General features: G+C 37.9%; 1 protein-coding gene across 1 annotated transcript in view; it reads right to left on the bottom strand.

Moving 5' to 3' along the window:
* LOC131938086 (diacylglycerol kinase delta) overlaps positions 1-26,552 on the bottom strand; it is a 173,844-nt gene that overhangs the window by 35,485 nt on the left and 111,807 nt on the right. Inside the window, exons 20-26 of the mRNA XM_059295982.1 lie at positions 24,825-24,945; positions 22,153-22,263; positions 14,187-14,345; positions 11,386-11,431; positions 11,133-11,246; positions 6,636-6,770; positions 6,313-6,452 (exon numbers count right to left, since the gene is read on the bottom strand). Coding sequence (XP_059151965.1) covers positions 6,313-6,452; positions 6,636-6,770; positions 11,133-11,246; positions 11,386-11,431; positions 14,187-14,345; positions 22,153-22,263; positions 24,825-24,945 — 826 coding nt within the window. The remainder of the gene's footprint in view (positions 1-6,312; positions 6,453-6,635; positions 6,771-11,132; positions 11,247-11,385; positions 11,432-14,186; positions 14,346-22,152; positions 22,264-24,824; positions 24,946-26,552) is intronic.

Genomic DNA, 26,552 nt, shown 5'->3' with positions numbered 1-26,552 from the left:
GAAACATTTGCACAGAATTTCCTGTAATATCCTGCCATCCCAAAAAACCTCATTAGCTGCTTTTTATCATTGGGAGGTTAAATAGCCTGAATAGCCTCTATCTTAGCAGCGATCACTTGTCCTTGTCCGACGACATGACCTAGATATTCGACTGTGGCATGGCAAAATTCACTCTTGCTCAGGTTAACTGTTAACCCAGCCTCGTCCAGTTTGGTAAACAGAGCCCGTATTTGTTTCACGTGGCTCACGAAATCATTGCTGTAGACTATAATGTCATCTATGTAAGCACTTCAATTTTCTAAGTCTGTGATGAGGCTATTGATGAGGCATTGGAATGTTGCTGGATCATTTTTCATACCAAAGGGCATTACTTTGTACTGGTATAGTCCGTCCGGAGTAGCAAACACAGATATTTCCTTGGCTTGATCGATAGAGGAATCTGCCAATACCCCGACAACATGTCTATCTTGGTGACATAACGGGCATTCTTCATGCGATCTATCAAGTCATCTATCCTAGGAATTGGGAACGAATCAGCTTTAGTGACCGCATTCACTTTCCTAAAGTCGGTACAGAACCGATAACTGCCGTCGTGTTTAGGTACTAGAACACAAGGGGAACTCCAATTACTTTTGCTATGTTCAATAATATCATTTTCCAGCATATACTTCACTTCTGTTCTCATTATCTCCAACTTGATTGGGTTTACCCTATATGGATGTTCTTTAACCGGAGATGCTGACCCAATATGTACGTCATGAACAATGAGTTTGGTCTTGTTTGGAATGTCAGGAAGTAAAGTGGCGAAATCTCTAATCACCGACGTAACAGCTTCTTGTTGGTCAGTGGAAAGATGTGAAAGTTTGGCTGGTAAATTGGACAAGATCTCTGAATTTTTAAATTTATATTGTCCTGCCTTTTCTGTAGGGATCTCATCCTCAGGATCACAAACGTTTATCATAGCGACAGTCTTCACTGGGGCTGGTTGGCTTTCTTCTCTCTTAAAATTGGGGCTGGTTGGCTTTCTTCTCTCTTAAAATTGGGGCTGGTTGGCTTTCTTCTCTCTTAAATTGGGGCTGGTTGGCTTTCTTCTCTCTTAAAATATTCCTTTAACATATTGACATGGCACAATTGTCTCTTCTTCTTCATATCAGGGGTCTTTATCACGTAATTCAAGTCATCTTTCTTGTATTCGACTCCTTATGGGCCGAAATATCTGGCTTGCAGTGTCTGACCTGGTATGGGGAGAAACACCAATACCTCATCCCCCGGTGAGAACGAGTGGGCTTTCGTCTTCCTATCATACCATGTTTTCATTTTATTCTGTGATTGTTTCAAGTGAGATCGGGCCAGCCGACAGGCTTCACTTAGTTGATTTTTAAATCCAAGGACGTAATCTAGAAGACCTTCGGTTAGGGTTGAAGACATCCATATCTCCTTAAGTGATTTCAGTGGACCTCGAACCGTATGGCCGAACTCCAGTTCAAAAGGACTAAATCCCAGAGATTCCTGTACCGCCTCTCGGGAAGCAAACAGCAACATGGGAATTCCTTCGTCCCAGTCTTTTTCGTGTTCGTAACAGTAGGTGCGGATCATGTTTTTTAGTGTTTGGTGGAATTGTTCTAGGACACCCTGAGATTCTGGATGATAAGCACTGGACATACACTGTTTCACTCCCAATTGTTTCATCGCTTGTTTGAACAATCTGGCGGTAAAATTGATTTTTAATTGATTGAACAATCTGACGGTAAAATTGATTTTTAATTGATTGAACAATCTGGCGGTAAAATTGATTTTTAATTGAGTTTTCATTTTCCGGAGAGAGAACAGCTTCTGGAAATCTAGTGTGACACGTGTGGACAATTGACACGTGTGGACAATTGACACGTGTGGACAATTGACACGTGTGGACAATTGACACGTGTGGACAATTGACACGTGTGGACAATTGACACGTGTGGACAATTGACACGTGTGGACAATTGACACGTGTGGACAATTGACACGTGTGGACAATTGACACGTGTGGACAATTGACACGTGTGGACAATTGACACGTGTGGACAATTGACATGTGTGGACAATTGACATGTGTGGACAATTGACATGTGTGGACAATTGACATGTGTGGACAATTGACATGTGTGGACAATTGACATGTGTGGACAATTGACATGTGTGGACAATTGACATGTGTGGACAATTGACACGTGTGGACAATTGACACGTGTGGACAATTGACACGTGTGGACAATTGACACGTGTGGACAATTGACACGTGTGGACAATTGACATGTGTGGACAATTGACACGTGTGGCATGTTCGACAGTATTCAGCCACATCTTTTCTTAATTGTGGCCAAAAGAAATGTGACGCTATCCTCTGGTAAGTCTTTTTTGCTCCTAAATGGCCTGAAAGAGGCGTATCATGTGCCGAGGTCAAAATGTCTCTTCGGAAATTGGTCGGAATGACAATTGAATGGAGGACTCTCCACTCTTCGTCTACCGATGCCTCGGGGGGTCTCCATCTTCTCATGAGCATTCCGTCTTTCAAATAATACACACACGGGCCCGGTTCAGTCTCTTCCAACGGCTGGGCATTCTCGCACAGTTCGGATATCTCCACATCCTTGGTCTGTTCTTCAATTAAATATTCTTTTGTTGGTTTTCCCCCTTTGTCTTGTTGATACAAACTGGCGAGGAATGTATCCGCCAATTCTACCTCAGTGTCATCTCTGTTTTTGGTATATTTTTGAACTCATGGCCCTGGTACGGCGCACACTGAGTTTACCTCCAGGTCATCATCTAGCGGTGCCCTTTGGTTAGAGAACGGAGTGGAATGTAGGTTGGCGAACACTTTTATGTCGGCCAGGTCATTGCCCAACAACAGCGAGATGCCTTCAACTGGAAATTCTGATTGGACCCCGACAATCACAGGTCCACTGACGAGATCTGACTTGATATCGATGTGGTGGAGAGTCACACGATTTACCCCCTGTCCTATTCCATGGTCTCCGTAGATGCCGATAGGGTTAGGACTCCCTCCAGTATTAATGAGAGACGCACCAGTATCTCTCAGGATATGGATGGGTCGCAAATTAGTGGACTCGCCTGGTAATGATACACATCCTTCCGAAATAAAAGGACCAAATTCTTGCCAGGAGGTTTTCTGCATTCTGGCCATGGGTGCACTAGCTCCCCTCAGGTCTTTCTCACTGAGAATCTCGGTGTTCTCATCTGCAACTTCACTGACACCTTTAAAGTCCACCTCTTTTCTTGCTGAAAGCTCAGTCTCTGTTTGTATTTTCGATAACTCTGATCGACCATCTGCTGACTGCCAAAGTTTTCTGCTGGGTTTGACGGGTGTGGGCCAATAGATTCTCGTCGGATATGATGTAGCACAGGCAACAACTTTACTCTCCTTTTTGTCACTTCTTGAGTTAAGTCTCCAACAATCATTTTGTGTGTGCCCTTGCTTGCTACAATAGGTGCACACCTCTCGATTTTTACCCTCACTTCTCGAAGAGGTTTGACCTCCTGGTGACGTTTCTGTGTCACTTTCCTTTCTTCTATTGTCTAGTTTTCTGACTGATGTCATTTCGGCGAATTGAGGCGTGATGACGTAGTCATCCGCCAACACTGCCGCTTTGTGCACATCATCATCTCTTCGGTCCGCTATGTGAGTGCGGACATCTTGCCGCACACAGCTTTGGAATTCTTCCATTAATACCAGACTTTTTAGTTTTTCAAAACTGGTACCCACCTCTTTGGATGTGATCCATTTTTCTAGCAGTCGCTCTTTTTCTCCTCTGAATTCTACATGTGTTTGTTCCTCTTGTTTCTTCAAGTCCCAAAACTTTCTCAGATACGCTTCAGGCACCAATTCATACGCTTTTAAGATCAAAGATTTCATTAACTGATAGTCTCTTTGTTGTTCTTTGGTCAGCGAGGTGAACACCTCAGCGGCTATCCCGGTTAGTGCCGGTTGTATCATCATTGGCCAGCATTGTTCTGGGAAGTTATAATTGTACGCCGTAATTTCGAATTGCGTAAAATATTGGTCAATATTTTTTCTTCGAACTTGGGGATTAATTTGGCATACTTAACTGCATCGAAGTTCTGATTGTTTTCCCTTTGTCAATTGCCTTCCCTCTCTAGCCTTGCCAACTGTATTTCCTTATCGGCCTCAATTTGTTTTATTTCTTTCTCTATTTGTTTTTCTTTAAACTCTCTATCCTTCATTTCCAATTCTTTCTCTATCTTCATTCTTTCATGTTCCCTCTGTGCCTCAATTTCCATTTGTTTCAATTTTATTTGTAGCTTGGCATCTACTATCTTTCTGATACTGACAGTCCGTTTTTTCTCTGCCATTTTTCTTTTTGTCTAGGGGTCAAAACTCAAATCTTATTGTGTTCAAATCCCAGACCTAAGCCCTCACTTGTTATGCTCAGCTTCCCATTTCATAGTGGAACCAGGTATAACACAAATGAAAACACAGTTCAAATGTAATAATCAAATATAAGTTCCAACATCTACAGGGGAACACAGGTAACATTCAAACCAAAAACACTGCCTACTTGCTACGGTCAGGTTACACTCTACACACACCGCTTACACACACAGTTCACACACTTCTTTCCTCGCTTACACACACACAGCTTACACACACAGTTCACACACTTCTTTCCTCGCTTACACACACACAGCTTACACACACAGTTCACACACTTCTTTCCTCGCTTACACACCACTTACAAGGGGAGGCTACTCTCACACACACTTTATATAAACATCTACATCACAAATGGCAAGTTCTTCTGTCAAAGGAAGCTCCCTAAGCTGACATCATCTTTGTGCCCAAGGGTTAGGGTTAGCCCTAACCCTGTGCCCAAGACTCAAAGGGAACATGAAGTTTATCTGTTTCAATCACTTTGGCATTCAAAGGGATAATGTGGTCAGCCGCCTTTGTTTCCCTAACTTGAGTTAGGTACCCATCAGAGTTGGGTGGACTCAGGACGTTCTACTGATGGAATGTGGATTCGAACTTGAGACTTTTAGGTTAGCAGTTGAGCCCGCCCTACCACTAAACCACGCCATCCAATTCCCTATCCAGAATGACATGGAGATTGACAATGAATTTGTCAGTTATTGACAAACATTTGTCAGTTATTGACAAACATTTGTCAGTTATTGACAGACATTTGTCAGTTATTGACAGACATTTGTAATCACAAGAGAGCTTCTCATCTGTACTCAATGTTCTGATTATCAGAGGTTCTTAACCCTTTGAGCCCTGGCCTCCCTTGCCTAATTTCTCCCATTTCCTGAGCTCCCAGGGCCAAACCAATTTTTACTTATATGCTTTTAACTTTGCCTATAACTATGAACCGTTTGAGATAATCAAGCCAAATTTGGTATCCAGACTCAGGATCAAACAATAATGCAGCAAGATTCTGAAATTCTTTTTTTTTTTTACAATGTTTGAACAGAACAATGTATATAAAACGAACAAATAATTGTTGTTTTGATAGAACATAGAAGAAACCAATTTACAGTTAGTTATTGTTTTGCTATTATTGATACCTGGCCATACTAGTTCATCGCCAGAAGTCCACTTTTGTGTGATAACTTTCAAAATAGTTATCTCTGCCAGACCCGATGCAAAGAAAAACTTCGCATGTTTTGCACCAGTAAACATTTTTTTTGTTTGTTTCGGCAAGTCTTTGTCCTTGGCAACACGTGCATCAGAACGTACTTGAACAGTTTCATTGTCACTGTCAATTTCAATGTCACTATGTTCAGTCTCAAATTCAACATCACTATCATCACAATATAGACCAGGAATATTATCTTCTTCATCAGAATCAATAAGTAGTTGTATTGCCTGAGATACAGTCATTCTACTTCTTTTGTTGATAGTTCGGTCTTTTGCTTCATCTTTTGCACCAACTTTATGTGATGAAGTCGACGGCTGTGGCTCAGCTTTTCATTTCGGCGGCATTGCTACGAAATGTAAACACTTTCACTTTTCCTAAAAATCAATTTTTAAAATCACAATCCTGCACTCAAAAGACATATGCGCAGTTTTAGTCAGTCTTCCGCTAATAATATTTAATTAGACGGTATACCGGGCGCTAGGAATATGACGCTAGATCATCGGGCCGGAAAACCGGCTTTTCGGACATATAAGCGTAATGTTGAAACCGGTTTACCGGCCTGGCGGGCTCAAAGGGTTAAGTCATTTATCAATATTTTTAACCCTTACCTTCTGATAACTGATGAAATTGCTTCAGTAAAACTTTTTACCCTTACCTTCTGATAACTGATGAAGTTGCTTCAATAAAACTGAGAAGAACTTGAGTCTCATCCTCTGATAATGAAATAGGGTGGGGGCTGACTGGGCGATCAGTTTTCTGCTTTTCAGACCAGGACTTGAGCACGTTTTCAAATGTCTGGAAAAAATCTGTATTGGTCAGACTTTTTGTCAGCAAACTGACAGATGATCAGAGATTGATAGATTCGTTTGCTAATTTCCTAAAGACTGATAGGTGGTCACTGAGAGTGGACATTAAAGACATCAGACAGAGAAGTAGCTGTGTAGATAGAGAGAAGATTCAAGTCTAGCGATGACTCACTCGGTCCCTAATTAACATCTGGGATCTATTCTTGTGGACAATCCTGACATAGCCTGGTGGTTGGATCCAGGCTTCTCCATCAACTTGCACTGGCACACCTTCATCACCAAGAATGCTCACTTTCACCGTCCGACACTAGGAAGAAAATTCTAGAGTATTAGCATAAATACTTAATTTTTTCATTTTCATTATAAAATTAGATTCTTCAATATATCAATCTAAATTTGTCTTTCTCTCTCTTTATATACTTGTATATATATCTAAGATATAAAAAGTTGTGCCAGCTGGTGAATTCTTACTAAACATAATAAAAAAACTAGAATAACATCTAGTTTTGTTATTATAGTAATAATTATAACCGAATAATAAAATAATAGAATATAACTGATTCTTTTTTTGTTGATAATGTATTTTACGAAATGCAAACTCTTTCACTTTCAACTTTCGCCAAAATCTATTTTTAGAATCATAATCCTGCACTAAAAAGACATGCACAGTTTTATTCAGAACGCGGATAATTATATTTAATAAGACGGTATACCAGCCACTAGGACTATGACACTAGATCAGGGGTCTCCAAACTTTTCAGTCTGAGGGCCTCATTAACTATCAAATTTCAGTTCGGGGGCCAGTTTCTTCCAGGCATGCCTTTGATTTTTCTGGGCAAAGTTCCTCAGCCATCACCAACAAACGATTTTTCCTTGGACAAAAAGATCTCCGCTGGCCGGATGAGAGGACTTCGCGGGCCGTAGTTTGGAAACCCCTGCACTAGATCATCAGGCCGGCTTTTCAGACATATATGCCTGTCAGGCTCAAAGGATTAAGGTCAGTTTAGATGAGAACGATACTAAGTTTAGATGAGAACGATACTAAGTTTAGATGAGAATGATACTAAGTTTAGATGAGAATGATACTAAGTTTAGATGAGAATGATACTAAGTTTAGATGAGAATGATACTAAGTTTAGATGAGAATGATACTAAGTTTAGATGAGAATGATACTAAGTTTAGATGAGAATGATACTAAGTTTAGATGAGAATGATACTAAGTTTAGATGAGAACGATACTAAGTTTAGATGAGAATGATACTAAGTTTAGATGAGAATGATACTAAGTTTAGATGAGAATGATACTAAGTTTAGATGAGAATGATACTAAGTTTAGATGAGAATGATACTAAGTTTAGATGAGAATGATACTAAGTTTAGATGAGAATGATACTAAGTTTAGATGAGAATGATACTAAGTTTAGATGAGAAAGGATACTAAGTTTAGATGAGAATGATACTAAGTTTAGATGAGAATGATACTAAGTTTAGATGAGAATGATACTAAGTTTAGATGAGAATGATACTAAGTTTAGATGAGAATGATACTAAGTTTAGATGAGAATGATACTAAGTTTAGATGAGAATGATACTAAGTTTAGATGAGAATGATACTAAGTTTAGATGAAGATTAAGTAAGCGTTATAAACTTTAGAAATGGTCAAGAATAGTCTTGCTTAACCGTTAAGATGTTAGAGTATTAAAAAATTTGGAATGCAATAACACCAGTATTATTTGCAGTGTTATTTCATATAAATATACTAGCCGTCCCGGCCAGGCCCTGCTCTGGCTTCTGTGAAAAACCTTTCTGTTAAAGACCGTTACCTGTGTGTTTAGTAATCATCATAAACCCGGCATTGCCCACCCAAACCACAACCAACCAAAACAACAAAACGCAAACATAATGCTAACACAATTACAAATACAAACGAAAACAAAAACCTTACAACAAACCCAGCCACAATCACAAACACCAATACAAACACAAAGACAAAACAAACAAAAAAGCAAACGAAAACAAAAACCTAACAACAAACCCAACCACAACCACCAATACGAACACAAAGAAAAAAAAAAACGAAAAAACAAACGAAAACAAACCAAATCCAAATGCAAAACCAACCACAAACACAAACCCAAAGAAAAAAACACAAACGAAAAAGCAAACGAAAACAAACCAAATCAAAGCGCTGAAACCAACCACAAACACAAATACAAACACAAACCCAAAGAAAAAAACACAAACGAAAACGAAAAAAGAAAGAACAATAACGAACCAAATCAAAACGCAACCACTAACGCAAACCCAACCTAAACACAAAGAAAACAGTAACGCAAACATAAACGCAAAGTGCTCACAGTCTAGCCTGGGGCAGAATCGCCTGTTTCAGCTTAATAATCAACGACAGTACCCCAACTTATTCATAGTCTTTTGCACTCACTTAAACGAACGTAGGTGCCAAACCAAACCAAATGAACAATTATAATACTCCAAGCTTATTCGTAAAATACCTACAACATTTGCACTTGATCAATCCCCGCTAATTATGTAATTATTTTTTTCCCAACACCAAAACAAAGTAATAAAAAGTAAATACTTTTCCACTAATGCAATTTTTTTATAAAGGGAAGTAATTGTGTTTTCCTAATTTATCAAAGGGAAGTAAGTGCTAAAGGACTAAATATAAATAATTTTCAGACATAATTAGAATTTTTGTTATTTTTTAAAAATTATGTTTAATGAACATGCCGACAATTATTACTATCAGTTTGAAAAATGAAAATTATTTCCCAACACTTTCAATAGTAATTTTTTAATTCATAAATTTAGACAATGAGCACGATAATAGTCTAACACTTAAATCCATCGAAGTATGTCAACGACAAACAAACTAACTTATTTTTACATACAGAATTGAGCTTTATATATTAGATATATATATATCTATAATATAAACAGCTAGGTCAGGATCGGCAACCTGCGGCTCGCGAGCCGCATGCAGCTCTTTTTATGTCAAGATGCGGCTCTTCAGCTCCATGCACACATATATATAATTGTTTTAATTTATTTTAAAAACTCATAAAAATATTAGTCTGCAACACTCATTAATGAACGATATAATAATAATTTAAAGTTTCTAATTTCTAGTAGAGCTTGCTTAACTACTTTAATAATAGGTTTTTTGAGAAACATCTGTATGTTTTTATGTGAATAAATATTATTTCATGTTTTAAGCTATTTTTTAAAAATGTTATATATATATATATATATATATATATATATATATATATATATATATATATATATATATATATATATATATATATATATATATATACATATACCTAATCAAATATCATAAAATTGAAATACAAAATGTTAGTGGCTCTTTAAAAACTGGGAAATTTTTTAAATTGTAACTTTTGTCTCTTCAGACCCCTGAGTAGAGTGTCAGTCCATCATCTCTATGGATTTTGGAACCATCACATGTCCTGCTTTTTATTTGCATGCATCCCCATGTCTTATTGCAAGTAACAGAGTAGTGTTTGTTTATATAATGACTTAAATTTATTTTATAGTTGCCACTGTTTTTACTCTTTTGCATAACGTAAAGAAAATATTGAAACCTATTAAACTGATCAATGTCAAATATCATTTTCGTTTAGATTCCTCAAAAAAGTGGATACATTTTAATAATAATAGGGTAGAAAAAACTAATTAATTAATATGTTTTGTAATTTTGCCAAGGGAGGTAATTTAAAAATAAATTCAACTCGCGCTAATAAAAAATGTGTATGCAAAATCTCCAAGAGGGAATTATTGTTAGAATAATATAATTAGCAAAATGTGAATGCAAATTCTGCAGAAAGGTAAGAGGAAATTATTGTTGGAATATTATTATTAGCATTGATTGATAAAAGGCAATCATTTTATTTATTTTATTCACTGAATGTACTGTTTACTAATTATAATTTTTAATCAACTATTCCACACTATTATACAAGCGTCATCATGTTCATTAGGTGTGCAATGGTTTTTGTCATGAAAGTCTATTGTAAATTTTTAAAATTTAAAGTACTGAAAATAAAACGAATGATATTTTAAATGCTGCCATTTATTTATCTTATACCCTGAACGTACTACTGCTACATTTACTAATTATTATTATATCTTTCGGTTTGCGGACAAGCTGGGGGGTTTTATAGTCCTTCACTGAATCAGGCACGTCCGCCGGTGCTCGGACAGGTTACGATTTGGCGCCACGGGCTTGACTGTGAGCACTATACATTTATTTTTATGTTATGAGTGTTGTGCTTGTATTTTTATTTGTGTTTTTATTTGCGTTTGTTTTTTCTTTTGTTTTAATGTGTTGCATTTGTGTTTGCGTTTGTATTTGCATTGTGTTTCTTTGCATTGTGTTTGTGTTTTCTTTTGTGTTTGAGTTTTCTTTTGTGTTTGAGTTTTCTTTTGTGTTTGAGTTTTTTTGTGTTTGTGTTGTGTTTAGTTTTGTTCTGTTCCCAAGTTGGTACATTTAAAAAAAGATTTATCGTGGCAGAGAGCGGGTATGCAGCTAGTATGTGTATATATATATATATATATATATATATATATATATATATATATATATATATATCAGATATATCTGCTGTTCTGAAATGGCTACCTACCTGTGCTATCCTATGATGCTGTAGGTCAATGACTCTTGACATTGCCATTTGTATACCACCAAATACAGCAACAACTTCTAAAATTCTGTCGTCAAAGCTTGGGGCTGAGAAATTCTACACAGATGAAATTTTAATTTTTTTTTAGAAATTTTAAGACAATTCACAAATTTTAAGATTATTTAGAAATTTAAGACCATTTATAAATGAAACAAGTTTAGAAAAAACCGGACGGAATACAATAGAAATTTACTACCTCATCTTGCTTAGAACCACCCCAGAAGTTAGCTCCTCCACCATAGCTGAGGAAACACAATGAATACACATCAGACCATGACCATAGATATGTTGTGAGGCTTAGAGACCATGGACGCTAGGGGTAGATTAAATAGAACATAGAGGCTAGTATGAGACTAGAGAGGATATGACTAACCTTGGAATGTTTAGTATGAGACTAGAGAGGATATGACTAACCTTGGAATGTTTAGTATGAGACTAGAGAGGATATGACTAACCTTGGAATGTTTAGTATGAGACTAGAGAGGATATGACTAACCTTGGAATGTTTAGTATGAGACTAGAGAGGATATGACTAACCTTGGAATGTTTAGTATGAGACTAGAGAGGATATGACTAACCTTGGAATGTTTAGTATGAGACTAGAGAGGATATGACTAACCTTGGAATGTTTAGTATGAGACTAGAGAGGATATGACTAACCTTGGAATGTTTAGTATGAGACTAGAGAGGATATGACTAACCTTGGAATGTTTAGTATGAGACTAGAGAGGATATGACTAACCTTGGAATGTTTAGTATGAGACTAGAGAGGATATGACTAACCTTGGAATGTTTAGTATGAGACTAGAGAGGATATGACTAACCTTGGAATGTTTAGTATGAGACTAGAGAGGATATGACTAACCTTGGAATGTTTAGTATGAGACTAGAGAGGATATGACTAACCTTGGAATGTTTAGTATGAGACTAGAGAGGATATGACTAACCTTGGAATGTTTAGTATGAGACTAGAGAGGATATGACTAACCTTGGAATGTTTAGTATGAGACTAGAGAGGATATGACTAACCTTGGAATGTTTAGTATGAGACTAGAGAGGATATGACTAACCTTGGAATATTTAGTATGAGACTAGAGAGGATATGACTAACCTTGGAATGTTTAGTATGAGACTAGAGAGGATATGACTAACCTTGGAATGTTTAGTATGAGACTAGAGAGGATATGACTAACCTTGGAATGTTTAGTATGAGACTAGAGAGGATATGACTAACCTTGGAATGTTTAGTATGAGACTAGAGAGGATGTGACTAACCTTGGAATGTTTAGTATGAGACTAGAGAGGATGGGACTAACCTTGGAATGTTTAGTATGAGACTAGAGAGGATGTGACTAACCTTGGAATGTTTAGTATGAGACCAGAGAGGATGTGACTAACCTTGGAATGTTTAGTATGAGACTAGAGAGGATGTGACTAACCTTGGAATGTTTAGTATGAGACCAGAGAGGATGTGACTAACCTTGGAATGTTTAGTATGAGACCAGAGAGGATATGACTAACCTTGGAATGTTTAGTATGAGACCAGAGAGGATATGACTAACCTTGGAATGTTTAGTATGAGACTAGAGAGGATATGACTAACCTTGGAATGTTTAGTATGAGACTAGAGAGGATATGACTAACCTTGGAATGTTTAGTATGAGACTAGAGAGGATATGACTAACCTTGGAATGTTTAGTATGAGACTAGAGAAGATATGACTAACCTTGGAATGTTTAGTATGAGACTAGAGAGGATGTGACTAACCTTGGAATGTTTAGTATGAGACTAGAGAGGATATGACTAACCTTGGAATGTTTAGTATGAGACTAGAGAGGATGTGACTAACCTTGGAATGTTTAGTATGAGACTAGAGAGGATGTGACTAACCTTGGAATGTTTAGTATGAGACTAGAGAGGATGTGACTAACCTTGGAATGTTTAGTATGAGACTAGAGAGGATGGGACTAACCTTGGAATGTTTAGTATGAGACTAGAGAGGATGTGACTAACCTTGGAATGTTTAGTATGAGACCAGAGAGGATGTGACTAACCTTGGAATGTTTAGTATGAGACTAGAGAGGATGTGACTAACCTTGGAATGTTTAGTATGAGACCAGAGAGGATGTGACTAACCTTGGAATGTTTAGTATGAGACCAGAGAGGATATGACTAACCTTGGAATGTTTAGTATGAGACCAGAGAGGATATGACTAACCTTGGAATGTTTAGTATGAGACCAGAGAGGATATGACTAACCTTGGAATGTTTAGTATGAGACTAGAGAGGATATGACTAACCTTGGAATGTTTAGTATGAGACTAGAGAGGATATGACTAACCTTGGAATGTTTAGTATGAGACTAGAGAGGATGTGACTAACCTTGGAATGTTTAGTATGAGACTAGAGAGGATGTGACTAACCTTGGAATGTTTAGTATGAGACCAGAGAGGATGTGACTAACCTTGGAATGTTTAGTATGAGACCAGAGAGGATATGACTAACCTTGGAATGTTTAGTATGAGACCAGAGAGGATATGACTAACCTTGGAATGTTTAGTATGAGACTAGAGAGGATATGACTAACCTTGGAATGTTTAGTATGAGACTAGAGAGGATATGACTAACCTTGGAATGTTTAGTATGAGACTAGAGAGGATGTGACTAACCTTGGAATGTTTAGTATGAGACTAGAGAGGATGTGACTAACCTTGGAATGTTTAGTATGAGACCAGAGAGGATGTGACTAACCTTGGAATGTTTAGTATGAGACTAGAGAGGATGTGACTAACCTTGGAATGTTTAGTATGAGACGAGAGAGGATATGACTAACCTTGGAATGTTTAGTATGAGACTAGAGAGGATATGACTAACCTTGGAATGTTTAGTATGAGACTAGAGAGGATATGACTAACCTTGGAATGTTTAGTATGAGACTAGAGAGGATGTGACTAACCTTGGAATGTTTAGTATGAGACTAGAGAGGATGTGACTAACCTTGGAATGTTTAGTATGACTATGCCTTGAAGGGACGGCAAGGGAATCCTCTGACCATCACACTCCAACAAGACTCGTTGGTCCAGGTTTTTAAAAGTCTGGTTAATCATTTCTTTTCCTCCCAAAACACCGTACCACATCATGTTTTTGGTCCGACTTCTAAAGTCAATTTTAGTCAGTTAGCAACATTATGACTTAAAAGATTCAAAGATAGTTTCAGCGAAGAAAAATAAAAACTATGAGGCAGGAAACAGATCCACCTGTCATTACTTTTATGGAAATTTTCATCGGTATTTCCTAGACATAAATTTTTTTGCTTGAAAATTGAGGTCAGGGTTAATCTCTCCAGTCAATGACATCATATGAAAAAGGTAGGGAAATCCCCTTCGTTTAAAAACAATTCTCATTGGAATTTTTTTAGGTAAAAGTTCCATGAACTATGCTTTTAACAAAAGTCAACTGTATTTATTTATAGAAAAGAGTTTAGGCAAGATACAGATATTCTAAATGTAATCATTTATTATTTAAATAACTTTCTTTTTTATATTTTTTCTTTACATCACTCTGAGAATCATTTGAAGTAATATAAAGTTTGTAGTATAAAAAAATGTACATGTTTTTAACCCTAACCCTAGGTTATACAAAGAACCCTACTACAACAATTCTTTCTCAATTCATATACTTAAATACTTAAAAAATCATATACTTAAATACTTAATAAATCATATACTTAAATACTTAATAAATCGAATTCTTGAATACTTAAAAAATCGTATACTTAAATACTTAATCCTGGCACAAAGTACCTACCAAATTTTTTTATTTTAACTTCCACAAACGTTCTTAGTTTTATTAAAAAACCAAATGAGCACTGTAACCTACTTAGGTCCAGTAATGTTTTATTTTGACATTGTATAATACCTTATATGGATTGATGGTGCAACTACCGGGGTTTTTCCACTGTCTTATTAAGGGTGTCTAAGACTAAGAAATTTTCCATCGAGATCTGATTGATTGATTCGGATCAGATGACTACCCCAACCAATGGCTACATGAGTTGAGGATAACCTCCCCTGTGGCCTAAGTCTTTAACTAGATCGCACACACGCGACACAGGGCAGTCTACCTTGATCAAACGGTCCATTAAGACCAGGCCGTCCATTTTGTCCGGCAATAGATTCTGACCATTTGAACGTGAGAGAACTTAAGTCCTGAGTGTGCTATGCTTTCTTAAGTTGTTTTAGTCTTCTAGTATAATATTACTTGTCGCCAAGTGATTTCTTGAAGCTATAGCAGTGTTGTGTGACCTGTGGCTATTTTTATACAGTGTTAAAATCTGTGATAGTATTTTTTCTTACGCTTTGTAAGTTGGGTTTTGTTATTTTCTAAATTAAATATTTTATCTCGTTTAACCTAGTGTTCTGCCACAACTGTGTTCGCTTATTAAAGGTTGTATGCAGATTGGATGAGTGTTAACTTCAATAGTATCACTAGTTTTCCCTAGACATCAAAATCGAGCCCTAGTGTGTTGTTGTGTTAGTGTTCATTCATTTAGGCTGTAAGTCATTTGCATATAACCCCAAAAAAAGAATCCGGGGACGTTCACCATCTATCTGGCTGGTAGATAGGTAAACGTTACAAAGTGGGGGCTCGTCCGGGATTTAATCTGTCGTTCCAGTTGTTGGTTATATCAGTTAAACACTAAGTTTAGTTTGATTTAGTTGTTTTTCTATCCAGTAGCGCCGTGTTCTTACAACGCGCGCAAGGCTAGAGGTATCTAGGTCAAAAGTCAGACGTGTCACGATAGGAGGTCAAGTACACGGCCCAACGCTCCGTGTTAGTTTAGAGAATCTAGGCTTGTTGTGATTTTGAAGTAGTGTTATGGAATCTTTTTTAGCTAATCCCACTGTTGAGGAGGTCGAGAAGTTGAGTAGAAAAGTTTTGATTAGTGTTGTCAAGGAATTGAAATTGGATTATTCTGTTACGCAGAAGTCAGAGGTGTTGAGAGATAAAATTGTTGTTCATTTTATTAATGAAGGGGTATTTGATGAAAGTTTGTTAGCTGGTGTGTTACTCCGCGAGGAGAAACCTCTAGAGAAGGTAGAATTAGAAGCTAGAATTGCTTTAGAGAAACAGGAGTTAGAGGCTAAAATTGCTTTAGATAAGAGGAGGTTGGAATTAGAGTTTGGTCAAGTTAGTGATGTCACCTCTCTGGTAGATCCAAAAAAGTTGTCGGTGGGGCAAGTGATTGCCAAATTTGGGAAATTAGTTCCTAAGTTTGATGAAACAGATTTGGTCGTTTTCTTTAACTCATTTGAGAGTTTAGCGAAGACATGTGAATGGCCCGAAACTTCCATTACTGCTTTATTGAGCTCGGTCCTTACTGGGAAAGCTGCAAAAACATACCAGGCACTCTCTCACGACGTTCAAAATAACTATAGTTTGGTCAAGACTGCCATTTTTAAGGCCTACGAACTGACGCCCGAGGCCTATCGGATGAAATTCCGAGCACTCCGCAAGTTACCCACTCAATCATATGTGGAATTTCTCTTTGAAAAGGAGAAAATATTCTCAAGGTGGCTACACTCTGAGGAAGTTTCTGAGTTTGAGAAACTCAGGTCACTTATCCTAAGGGAAGAATTCCTAACGTCCCTGCCTGAAGACATACGACTTCACATACTGGATAACAAGATAATTGACATCCAGAAGGCTGCTGAGTCGGCTGACACATATATGTTGGTGCATAAGAAACCACCAGTGTCAGGAAACCGCCTCAACCCCGTGCTTCCCCTTTTTGGCAGCAATCCTCCTGTTGGCCAACACGTGAAGGCATCACAGTCCAGAGAGAAACCAAGATCAACTCTCTATCGTCGAGCAGTATGCCAGTTCTGCAAAAGACCTGGTCATCTTGTCAAGGACTGTTACAAACGTCGTCAATATAACAGAGAGGTGGTGCGTACTTCTGCGCACTATGCTCTATCCCCTCAAGCAGCCAGTTCAAATATGAACTCTAGAATTCCAAGGGACGCTAACCCTAAGTGTCCGCAAGAAGGTAGTCAAGTTTCCACACATTATGTGCAGTCACATTTTGACTGTTCACGCCACCATCCAGTTTCTTCCGAGTCTACCGATCTCGAGGGATCGAGAAAAGTTGACTTTTCATCTTTCATTACAGAAGCTATCATTAGCAAACCAGGTGATCCGTTGTCTCAGCGGAATATCACCGTCCTAAGAGACACAGGAGCGTCACAATCACTTCTTTTGAAAAGTTCAATGGACATTACACCTGAGACGAACACCGGAAGGATTTCCATTATCCAGGGAGTGGGGACAAAATCTACTGTCGTCCCTCTACACAAGTTTGCCCTGAAACATCATCTCGTCGAAGGTGAAGTCATTTTAGGTGTGATAGATAGTATTCCTGTCCCAGGAGTACACCTACTTCTAGGGAATGACCTTGCGGGAAGCAAAGTATACCCCTGTACGGTTTCAGACCCTTTGTCAACAGTTCCAGATAATGATAATGAACTGTATCCTGCATGTGCGGTGACAAGAAGCCAGACCAAACAATTGGCTGACACAACGTCTGAACCACACCTACCATCATCGTCAAGAAATTCGACTCCCAAACTGGAGTCTATGCTTCCAGAAAACACAAGCCTGGGCTTACCCCTGAGGATATCTCAGGAAGACATCATTAAAGCTCACCAAGTCGACGCGGAACTCAAGGCAATGGTCGAAAAATCTCTCTCATCTGACGATGGGGAATATTTCTCCGAGAACGGCCTCTTCTTTCGTCGCTCTATACCAGTGAATGCCTCACCAGCCGAACCATGGTTGGGTAAAAACCAACTGTGGGTCCCTCCACCTTATCGGCATGAAATACTGAAACTGGCACATGACCATCCAATGTCAGCGCACCCTGGAGTCACTAAATCGACGGCGAAGATCAAAGAACTGTTCTTTTGGCCCAAAATGAGAAATGATGTGTCGCGTTACTGTAAAAGTTGCACGAACTGTCAGTTGGCTGGAAAGCCAAACCAGAAAATCCCTAAGGCACCTTTGAGTCCGATTCCTGTATTAGAAGAACCCTTTTCTAAAATCGTCATGGACTGTGTAGGTCCCTTGCCTAAAACCAAGGCGGGCAACGAGTACCTACTTACCTTTATGTGTTCAAGTACCCGTTTTCCCGAGGCGTTCCCCTTACGGAACATTAAGGCAAAGACTGTAGTCAGAGCCATGACCCGGTTCTTCACTACCTTTGGATTACCTAGAATCGTGCAAACAGATCAAGGCAGCAACTTCACCGGTCACCATTTTCAAGAAGCGCTAGCCAAGCTAGGCGTTACCCACATCACCAGCTCAGCCTACCACCCTCAGTCTCAAGGCGTACTTGAGAGGTTCCACCAAACCCTCAAAACCATGCTAAGAACATTCGCTAAAAGTAACACCCAATGGGATGAGACTGTTCCTTGGATTATTTTCGCCGCGAGGGACTGTGTCCAGGACTCTTTAGGCTACTCTCCTTTTCAACTGGTGTTTGGACATTCTGTCCGTGGTCCCCTGAAGCTGATACACGAACGGTGGACAGGTACCAGCGATCATCCAGTGGAAAACTTTGACGATTTTCACGTTCGACTGAAAGCCGTGTGCGAAATGGCTCACAAGAACTTAAGAAAGGCCCAAGTGAGAATGAAAGGACTGTATGATAAGAGTTCTCGTAAACGAACATTCAATCCAGGCGAGAAAGTTCTTGTGCTAGTGCCTAATCTGAACAATGCGCTATCCTTGAGATATTGTGGACCCTTTACTGTGCATTCAAAATTAAGTGATTTGAACTATGTGGTCAATACGCCCGACAGAAGAAAGAAACAGACAGTGTATCATGTTAACTCACTGAAAAAGTATTTTGATAATTGTAACAATTTTCATTCCACAGCTAAAATTACTTTACCTGTATGTTCAAATGTTTCTGATGATGTGATACATGATAAATTGAAACCCCCAAAATTGGTAAATTCTTCCTTTTTAGATAATTTGAATGTCCACCTTATGCATTTGTCCACAGAGGAAAGCCATAGATTGTCTCAGTTATTTGAGACATTTCCCTCTATTTTTGGGGATGTCCCCAAAGAAGCGAAGGTTCCACCTCATGATGTAGACGTAGGTGACGCAAAACCCATCAAACAACACCCCTATAGAGTTAACCCAGAAAAAGCTGTTTTGATAAAAGATGAAATTGATTATATGCTCAAGAATGATATCATTGAGCCCAGTTTCAGCAACTGGAGTTCCCCATGTCTCCTAGTCCCGAAAGACGGTGGATCTTTCAGGTTTGTGACCGACTTTAGGAAGGTAAATGCGCTCACCAAAGCTGATTCCTATCCTTTACCTCGAATAGAAGACGTTATTGATAAAGTTGGTCAGGCTAAGATAATTTCCAAAACCTGATTTACTTTCAGGATACTGGCAAATCCCCTTATCTGACCGTGCAAAAGAAATATCTGCTTTTGTAACCCCTAATGGTTTTTATAGATACAAACGTATGCCCTTTGGTATGCGAAATGCTGGTCAAACTTTCCAGAGGGTCATTAACTCTGTCATTGCTGACATAGACCAATGTGAGGCCTACATAGATGATATAGTTGTATTTTCCAATACTTTTGAAGAACATATTGTTCAGTTGACTAACCTTTTTAGAAAATTGTCTGAAGTGAATTTTACTGTAAACTTGCATAAAAGTGATTTCTGTAAAGGTTCAATTACCTATTTGGGTTATCAAGTGGGAACGAACCAAGTTCGGCCCATTGAAGCTAAAGTAGATGCTATTGTAAAGTTACCACCTCCCAAAAATTGTAAAGAAATCAAAAAGTTCCTTGGGATGGCTGGTTACTATAGGCGGTTCTGTCAAAACTTTTCAGCTATTGCTGAACCTCTTACTGCATTATTGAAAAAGGGTGTTGAGTTTGAATGGTCAAATAAATGTCGAGAAGCTTTTTTAACCATTAAGTCATTTTTATCTAATGCTCCTGTTATGGCTGCACCAGATTTCGGCAAGCCCTTTAAACTTGCCATTGATGCTAGCAACTTAGCCATTGGCTCAGTCCTATTTCAAGAAGATAACATGGGGATTGACCATCCCATTGCTTTTTTTTCCAGGAAGTTAAATGAGAACCAAAAGAATTACTCTACTATTGAAAAAGAAGCTTTAGCTTTGGTTTTGTCATTACAACATTTTGAAGTCTATGTCTCTTCTTCAACCAATCCCGTCAGAGTGTTTTCTGACCATGATCCCCTGAAATTTACCTCTAAGTTAGGACAGACAAATCAAAGAATATTGAGATGGTGCTTATATTTCCAAAATTTTAATCTGGAAATTTCACACATTAAGGGTAGTGATAATGTTGTGGCTGATTGTTTGTCAAGGATGTAAAATCTTATTGCACACATTGATCATGTGACATGTTTTGTGGTTCATTAAGACCATACACAGGTGTTGTGTTTGGGTGACACTCACATGAAAATGAGTGGTATGAGTTTTGAATTTTTTCAAAATTTCAATCCCGTTGAATATTTTGTTTATTTTCAGGTGAACCTTAATTAAAGGTGGTTTTTGATTATATGTAATCTTTTATAATAATATGTCTCATATGACTCAGTTGATATTGTAGCTAGTCATTGAAATAAAGGTCTTACCCTGGCGGGTTTACCACTTTTAATATCCACATGAAAATATTGTAATACCCTTTTTTGAGGGATTTTGATGTATAATTATTTTTTGGAAGGGTTACTCCCCTTTCACAAATTGTAAAAGTTTGAGTTACTTCCCTTTTATGTTCAGGGATATTTTCATCTGGTATTAAGGTTTTGATTGCCTACATTTGTAAAGCATTTTTTTTATTTCATTGCCAGATTGGTTCCTTATGTATGTTTTTGTGGAACCTATCTGTCACTTCCAAAAAGGGAGGGGATGTGACCTACTTAGGTCCAGTAATGTTTTATTTTGACATTGTATAATACCTTATATGGATTGATGGTGCAACTACCGGGGTTTTTCCACTGTCTTATTAAGGGTGTCTAAGACTAAGAAATTTTCCATCAAGATCTGATTGATTGATTCGGATCAGATGACTACCCCAACCAATGGCTACATGAGTTGAGGATAACCTCCCCTGTGGCCTAAGTCTTTAACTAGATCGCACACACGCGACACAGGGCAGTCTACCTTGATCAAACGGTCCATTAAGACCAGGCCGTCCATTTTGTCCGGCAATAGATTCTGACCATTTGAACGTGAGAGAACTTAAGTCCTGAGTGTGCTATGCTTTCTTAAGTTGTTTTAGTCTTCTAGTATAATATTACTTGTCGCCAAGTGATTTCTTGAAGCTATAGCAGTGTTGTGTGACCTGTGGCTATTTTTATACAGTGTTAAAATCTGTGATAGTATTTTTTCTTACGCTTTGTAAGTTGGGTTTTGTTATTTTCTAAATTAAATATTTTATCTCGTTTAACCTAGTGTTCTGCCACAACTGTGTTCGCTTATTAAAGGTTGTATGCAGATTGGATGAGTGTTAACTTCAATAGTATCACTAGTTTTCCCTAGACATCAAAATCGAGCCCTAGTGTGTTGTTGTGTTAGTGTTCATTCGTTTAGGCTGTAAGTCATTTGCATATAACCCCAAAAAAAGAATCCGGGGACGTTCACCATCTATCTGGCTGGTAGATAGGTAAACGTTACAAGCACAGTATGTCTGAAGGGTTATTTGTGGTCTATTTCTTGACCTCTAGAACTTTTAGCTTAATTTCCTAACCTCTAGAAACTTTAGCTTAACTGTTTCCTAACCTCTAGAAACTTTAGTTTAACTGTTTCCTGATCTCTAGAAACTTTAGCTTAACTGTTTCCTGACCTCTAGAAACTTTAGCTTAACTGTTTCCTAACCTCTAGAAACTTTAGCTTGACACAAACCTGCATTTTTCTGGGTGTTCATCTCTTTTGTTCTGAAACTCTAAGGCAATTTTCGCATCAAGTCCTATTCCAAAATAATTGTTCATCACACACCTTTCTTGGTAAGAGTCTCTACAAGAATTATATTTATTCAATAACATAGTTTTCACATAGTTTGGGTTAGGGTTAGAAATGACATAATGACTAAGTTTGGTTAGGGTTAGAAATGACAAATAGACTAAGTTTGAAATTTTTACATTTTTAAATAAGCTAATGACATGTATTGTTAGCTGGAGAAACCAAACTTAATAAGTTGTCACTAATTTAACCATAAGCATAGATTCAGATGTCAATAATTTAACCATAAGCATAGATTCAGATGTCACTAATTAACTCATAGATTAAGATGTCACTAGTGTAACCAATGATTAATATGTTAATAATAAATTACAATAACTTAACCAGTGACTTACATGTTGAGGCATGGCTAACTTAACCAGTGACTTACAAGTTGAGACTTGGCTAACTTAACCTGTGACTTACAAGTTGAGACTTGGCTAACTTAACCAGTGACCTATATGTTGAGACATGGCTAACTTAACCAGTGACTTACATGTTGAGACGTGGCTAACTTAACCAGTGACCTATATGTTGAGACATGGCTAACTTAACCAGTGACTTACAAGTTGAGACGTGGCTAACTTAACCAGTGACTTACATGTTGAGACGTGGCTAACTTAACCAGTGACCTATATGTTGAGACATGGCTAACTTAACCAGTGACTTACAAGTTGAGACATGGCTAACTTAACCAGTGTCTTACATGTTGAGACGTGGCTAACTTAACCAGTGACTTACATGTTGAGACATGGCTAACTTAACCAGTGACTTACATGTTGAGACGTGGCTAACTTAACCTGTGACTTACAAGTTGAGACTTGGCTAACTTAACCAGTGACTTACATGTTGAGACGTGGCTAACTTAACCAGTGACCTATATGTTGAGACATGGCTAACTTAACCAGTGACTTACATGTTGAGACGTGGCTAACTTAACCAGTGACCTATATGTTGAGACATGGCTAACTTAACCAGTGACTTACATGTTGAGACGTGGCTAACTTAACCAGTGACTTACATGTTGAGACGTGGCTAACTTAACCAGTGACTTACATGTTGAGACATGGCTAACTTAACCAGTGACTTACATGTTGAGACATGGCTAACTTAACCAGTGACTTACATGTTGAGACATGGCTAACTTAACCAGTGACTTACATGTTGAGACATGGCTAACTTAACCAGTGACTTACATGTTGAGACATGGCTAACTTAACCAGTGACTTACATGTTGAGACATGGCTAACTTAACCAGTGACTTACATGTTGAGATGTGGCTAACTTAACCAGTGACTTACATGTTGAGACATTTAACCAGTGACTTACATGTTGAGACATGGCTAACTTAACCAGTGACTTACATGTTGAGACATGGCTAACTTAACCAGTGACTTACATGTTGAGACATTTAACCAGTGACTTACATGTTGAGACATGGCTAACTTAACCAGTGACTTACATGTTGAGACGTGGCTAACTTAACCAGTGACCTATATGTTGAGACATGGCTAACTTAACCAGTGACTTACATGTTGAGACATGGCTAACTTAACCAGTGACTTACATGTTGAGACATTTAACCAGTGACTTACATGTTGAGACATGGCTAACTTAACCAGTGACTTACATGTTGAGACGTGGCTAACTTAACCAGTGACCTATATGTTGAGACATGGCTAACTTAACCAGTGACTTACATGTTGAGACATGGCTAACTTAACCAGTGACTTACATGTTGAGACGTGGCTAACTTAACCAGTGACTTACATGTTGAGACATGGCTAACTTAACCAGTGACTTACATGTTGAGATGTGGCTAACTTAACCAGTGACTTACATGTTGAGACATGGCTAACTTAACCAGTGACTTACAAGTTGAGACGTGGCTAACTTAACCAGTGACTTACATGTTGAGACATGGCTAACTTAACCAGTGACTTACATGTTGAGATGTGGCTAACTTAACCAGTGACTTACATGTTGAGACATGGCTAACTTAACCAGTGACTTACATGTTGAGACATGGCTAACTTAACCAGTGACTTACATGTTGAGACATGGCTAACTTAACCAGTGACTTACATGTTGAGACATTTAACCAGTGACTTACATGTTGAGACATTTTACCTGTGACTTACATGTTGAGACATGGCTAACTTAACCAGTGACCTATATGTTGAGACATGGCTAACTTAACCAGTGACTTACATGTTGAGACATGGCTAACTTAACCTGTGACTTACATGTTGAGACATGGCTAACTTAACCAGTGACTTACATGTTGAGATGTGGCTAACTTAACCAGTGACTTACATGTTGAGACATGGCTAACTTAACCAGTGACTTACATGTTGAGACATGGCTAACTTAACCAGTGACTTACAAGTTGAGACATGGCTAACTTAACCAGTGACTTACATGTTGAGATGTGGCTAACTTAACCAGTGACTTACAAGTTGAGACGTGGCTAACTTAACCAGTGACTTACAAGTTGAGACGTGGCTAACTTAACCAGTGACTTACATGTTGAGACGTGACATTCTAGTATTGATGTGGGTACCTAATAAACTTACAAAGGAATATCCTGCTCTACCAACGGTGAAGCTGCAGCACACAGAGCATCAGCATTGGCCAGTAGGACTGTACTGATGAAGCTGGCACCTGCTAGGTTTTTTGCTATAGAGCTGCTTATACCTGGACACAAGACAATTTTTTATATAGACCTGCTTATACCTGGACACAATTTTTATATAGACCTGCTTATACCTGGACACAAGACAATTTTTTATATAGACCTGCTTATACCTGGACACAATTTTTATATAGACCTGCTTATACCTGGACACAAGACAATTTTTTATATAGACCTGCTTATACCTGGACACAAGACAATTTTTTATATAGACCTGCTTATACCTGGACACAATTTTTTATATAGACCTGGTTATACCTGGACATAATTTTTTATATAGACCTGCTTATACCTGGACACAAGACAATTTTTTATATAGACCTGCTTATACCTGGACACAATTTTTTATATAGACCTGCTTATACCTGGACACAATTTTTTATATAGACCTGCTTATACCTGGACACAATTTTTTATATAGACCTGCTTATACCTGGACACAATTTTTTATATAGACCTGCTAATACCTGGACACAATTTTTTATATAGACCTGCTTATACCTGGACACAAGACAATTTTTTATATAGACCTGCTTATACCTGGACACAAGACAATTTTTTTATATAGACCTGCTTATACCTGGACACAAGATAATTTTTTATATAGACCTGCTTATACCTGGACACAATTTTTTATATAGACCTGCTTATACCTGGACACAATTTTTTATATAGACCTGCTTATACCTGGACACTTTTTTATATAGACCTGCTTATACCTGGACACAAGATAATTTTTTATATAGACCTGCTTATACCTGGACACAATTTTTATATAGACCTGCTTATACCTGGACACAAGACAATTTTTTATATAGACCTGCTTATACCTGGACACAAGACAATTTTTTATATAGACCTGCTTATACCTGGACACAATTTTTTATATAGACCTGCTTATACCTGGACACAATTTTTTATATAGACCTGCTTATACCTGGACACAATTTTTTATATAGACCTGCTTATACCTGGACACAAGACAATTTTTATATAGACCTGCTTATACCTGGACACAAGACAATTTTTTATATAGACCTGCTTATACCTGGACACAAGACAATTTTTTATATAGACCTGCTTATACCTGGACACTTTTTTATATAGACCTGCTTATACCTGGACACAAGACAATTTTTTATATAGACCTGCTTATACCTGGACACAAGACAATTTTTTATATAGACCTGCTTATACCTGGACACAAGACAATTTTTTATATAGACCTGCTTATACCTGGACACAATTTTTTATATAGACCTGCTTATACCTGGACACAATTTTTATATAGACCTGCTTATACCTGGACACAAGACAATTTTTTATATAGACCTGCTTATACCTGGACACAAGACAATTTTTTATATAGACCTGCTTATACCTGGACACAAGACAATTTTTTATATAGACCTGCTTATACCTGGACACAATTTTTTATATAGACCTGCTTATACCTGGACACAATTTTTATATAGACCTGCTTATACCTGGACACAAGACAATTTTTTATATAGACCTGCTTATACCTGGACACAAGACAATTTTTTATATAGACCTGCTTATACCTGGACACAAGACAATTTTTTATATAGACCTGCTTATACCTGGA

This window comes from Physella acuta, unplaced genomic scaffold (assembly GCF_028476545.2).
Source record: "Physella acuta isolate Inbredline_101_S28 unplaced genomic scaffold, ASM2847654v3 ptg000233l, whole genome shotgun sequence".
Lineage (NCBI taxonomy): Eukaryota > Metazoa > Mollusca > Gastropoda > Physidae > Physella > Physella acuta.
Note: the sequence above shows the minus strand (reverse complement) of the source record. Positions and strands in the feature narration are given on the sequence as shown.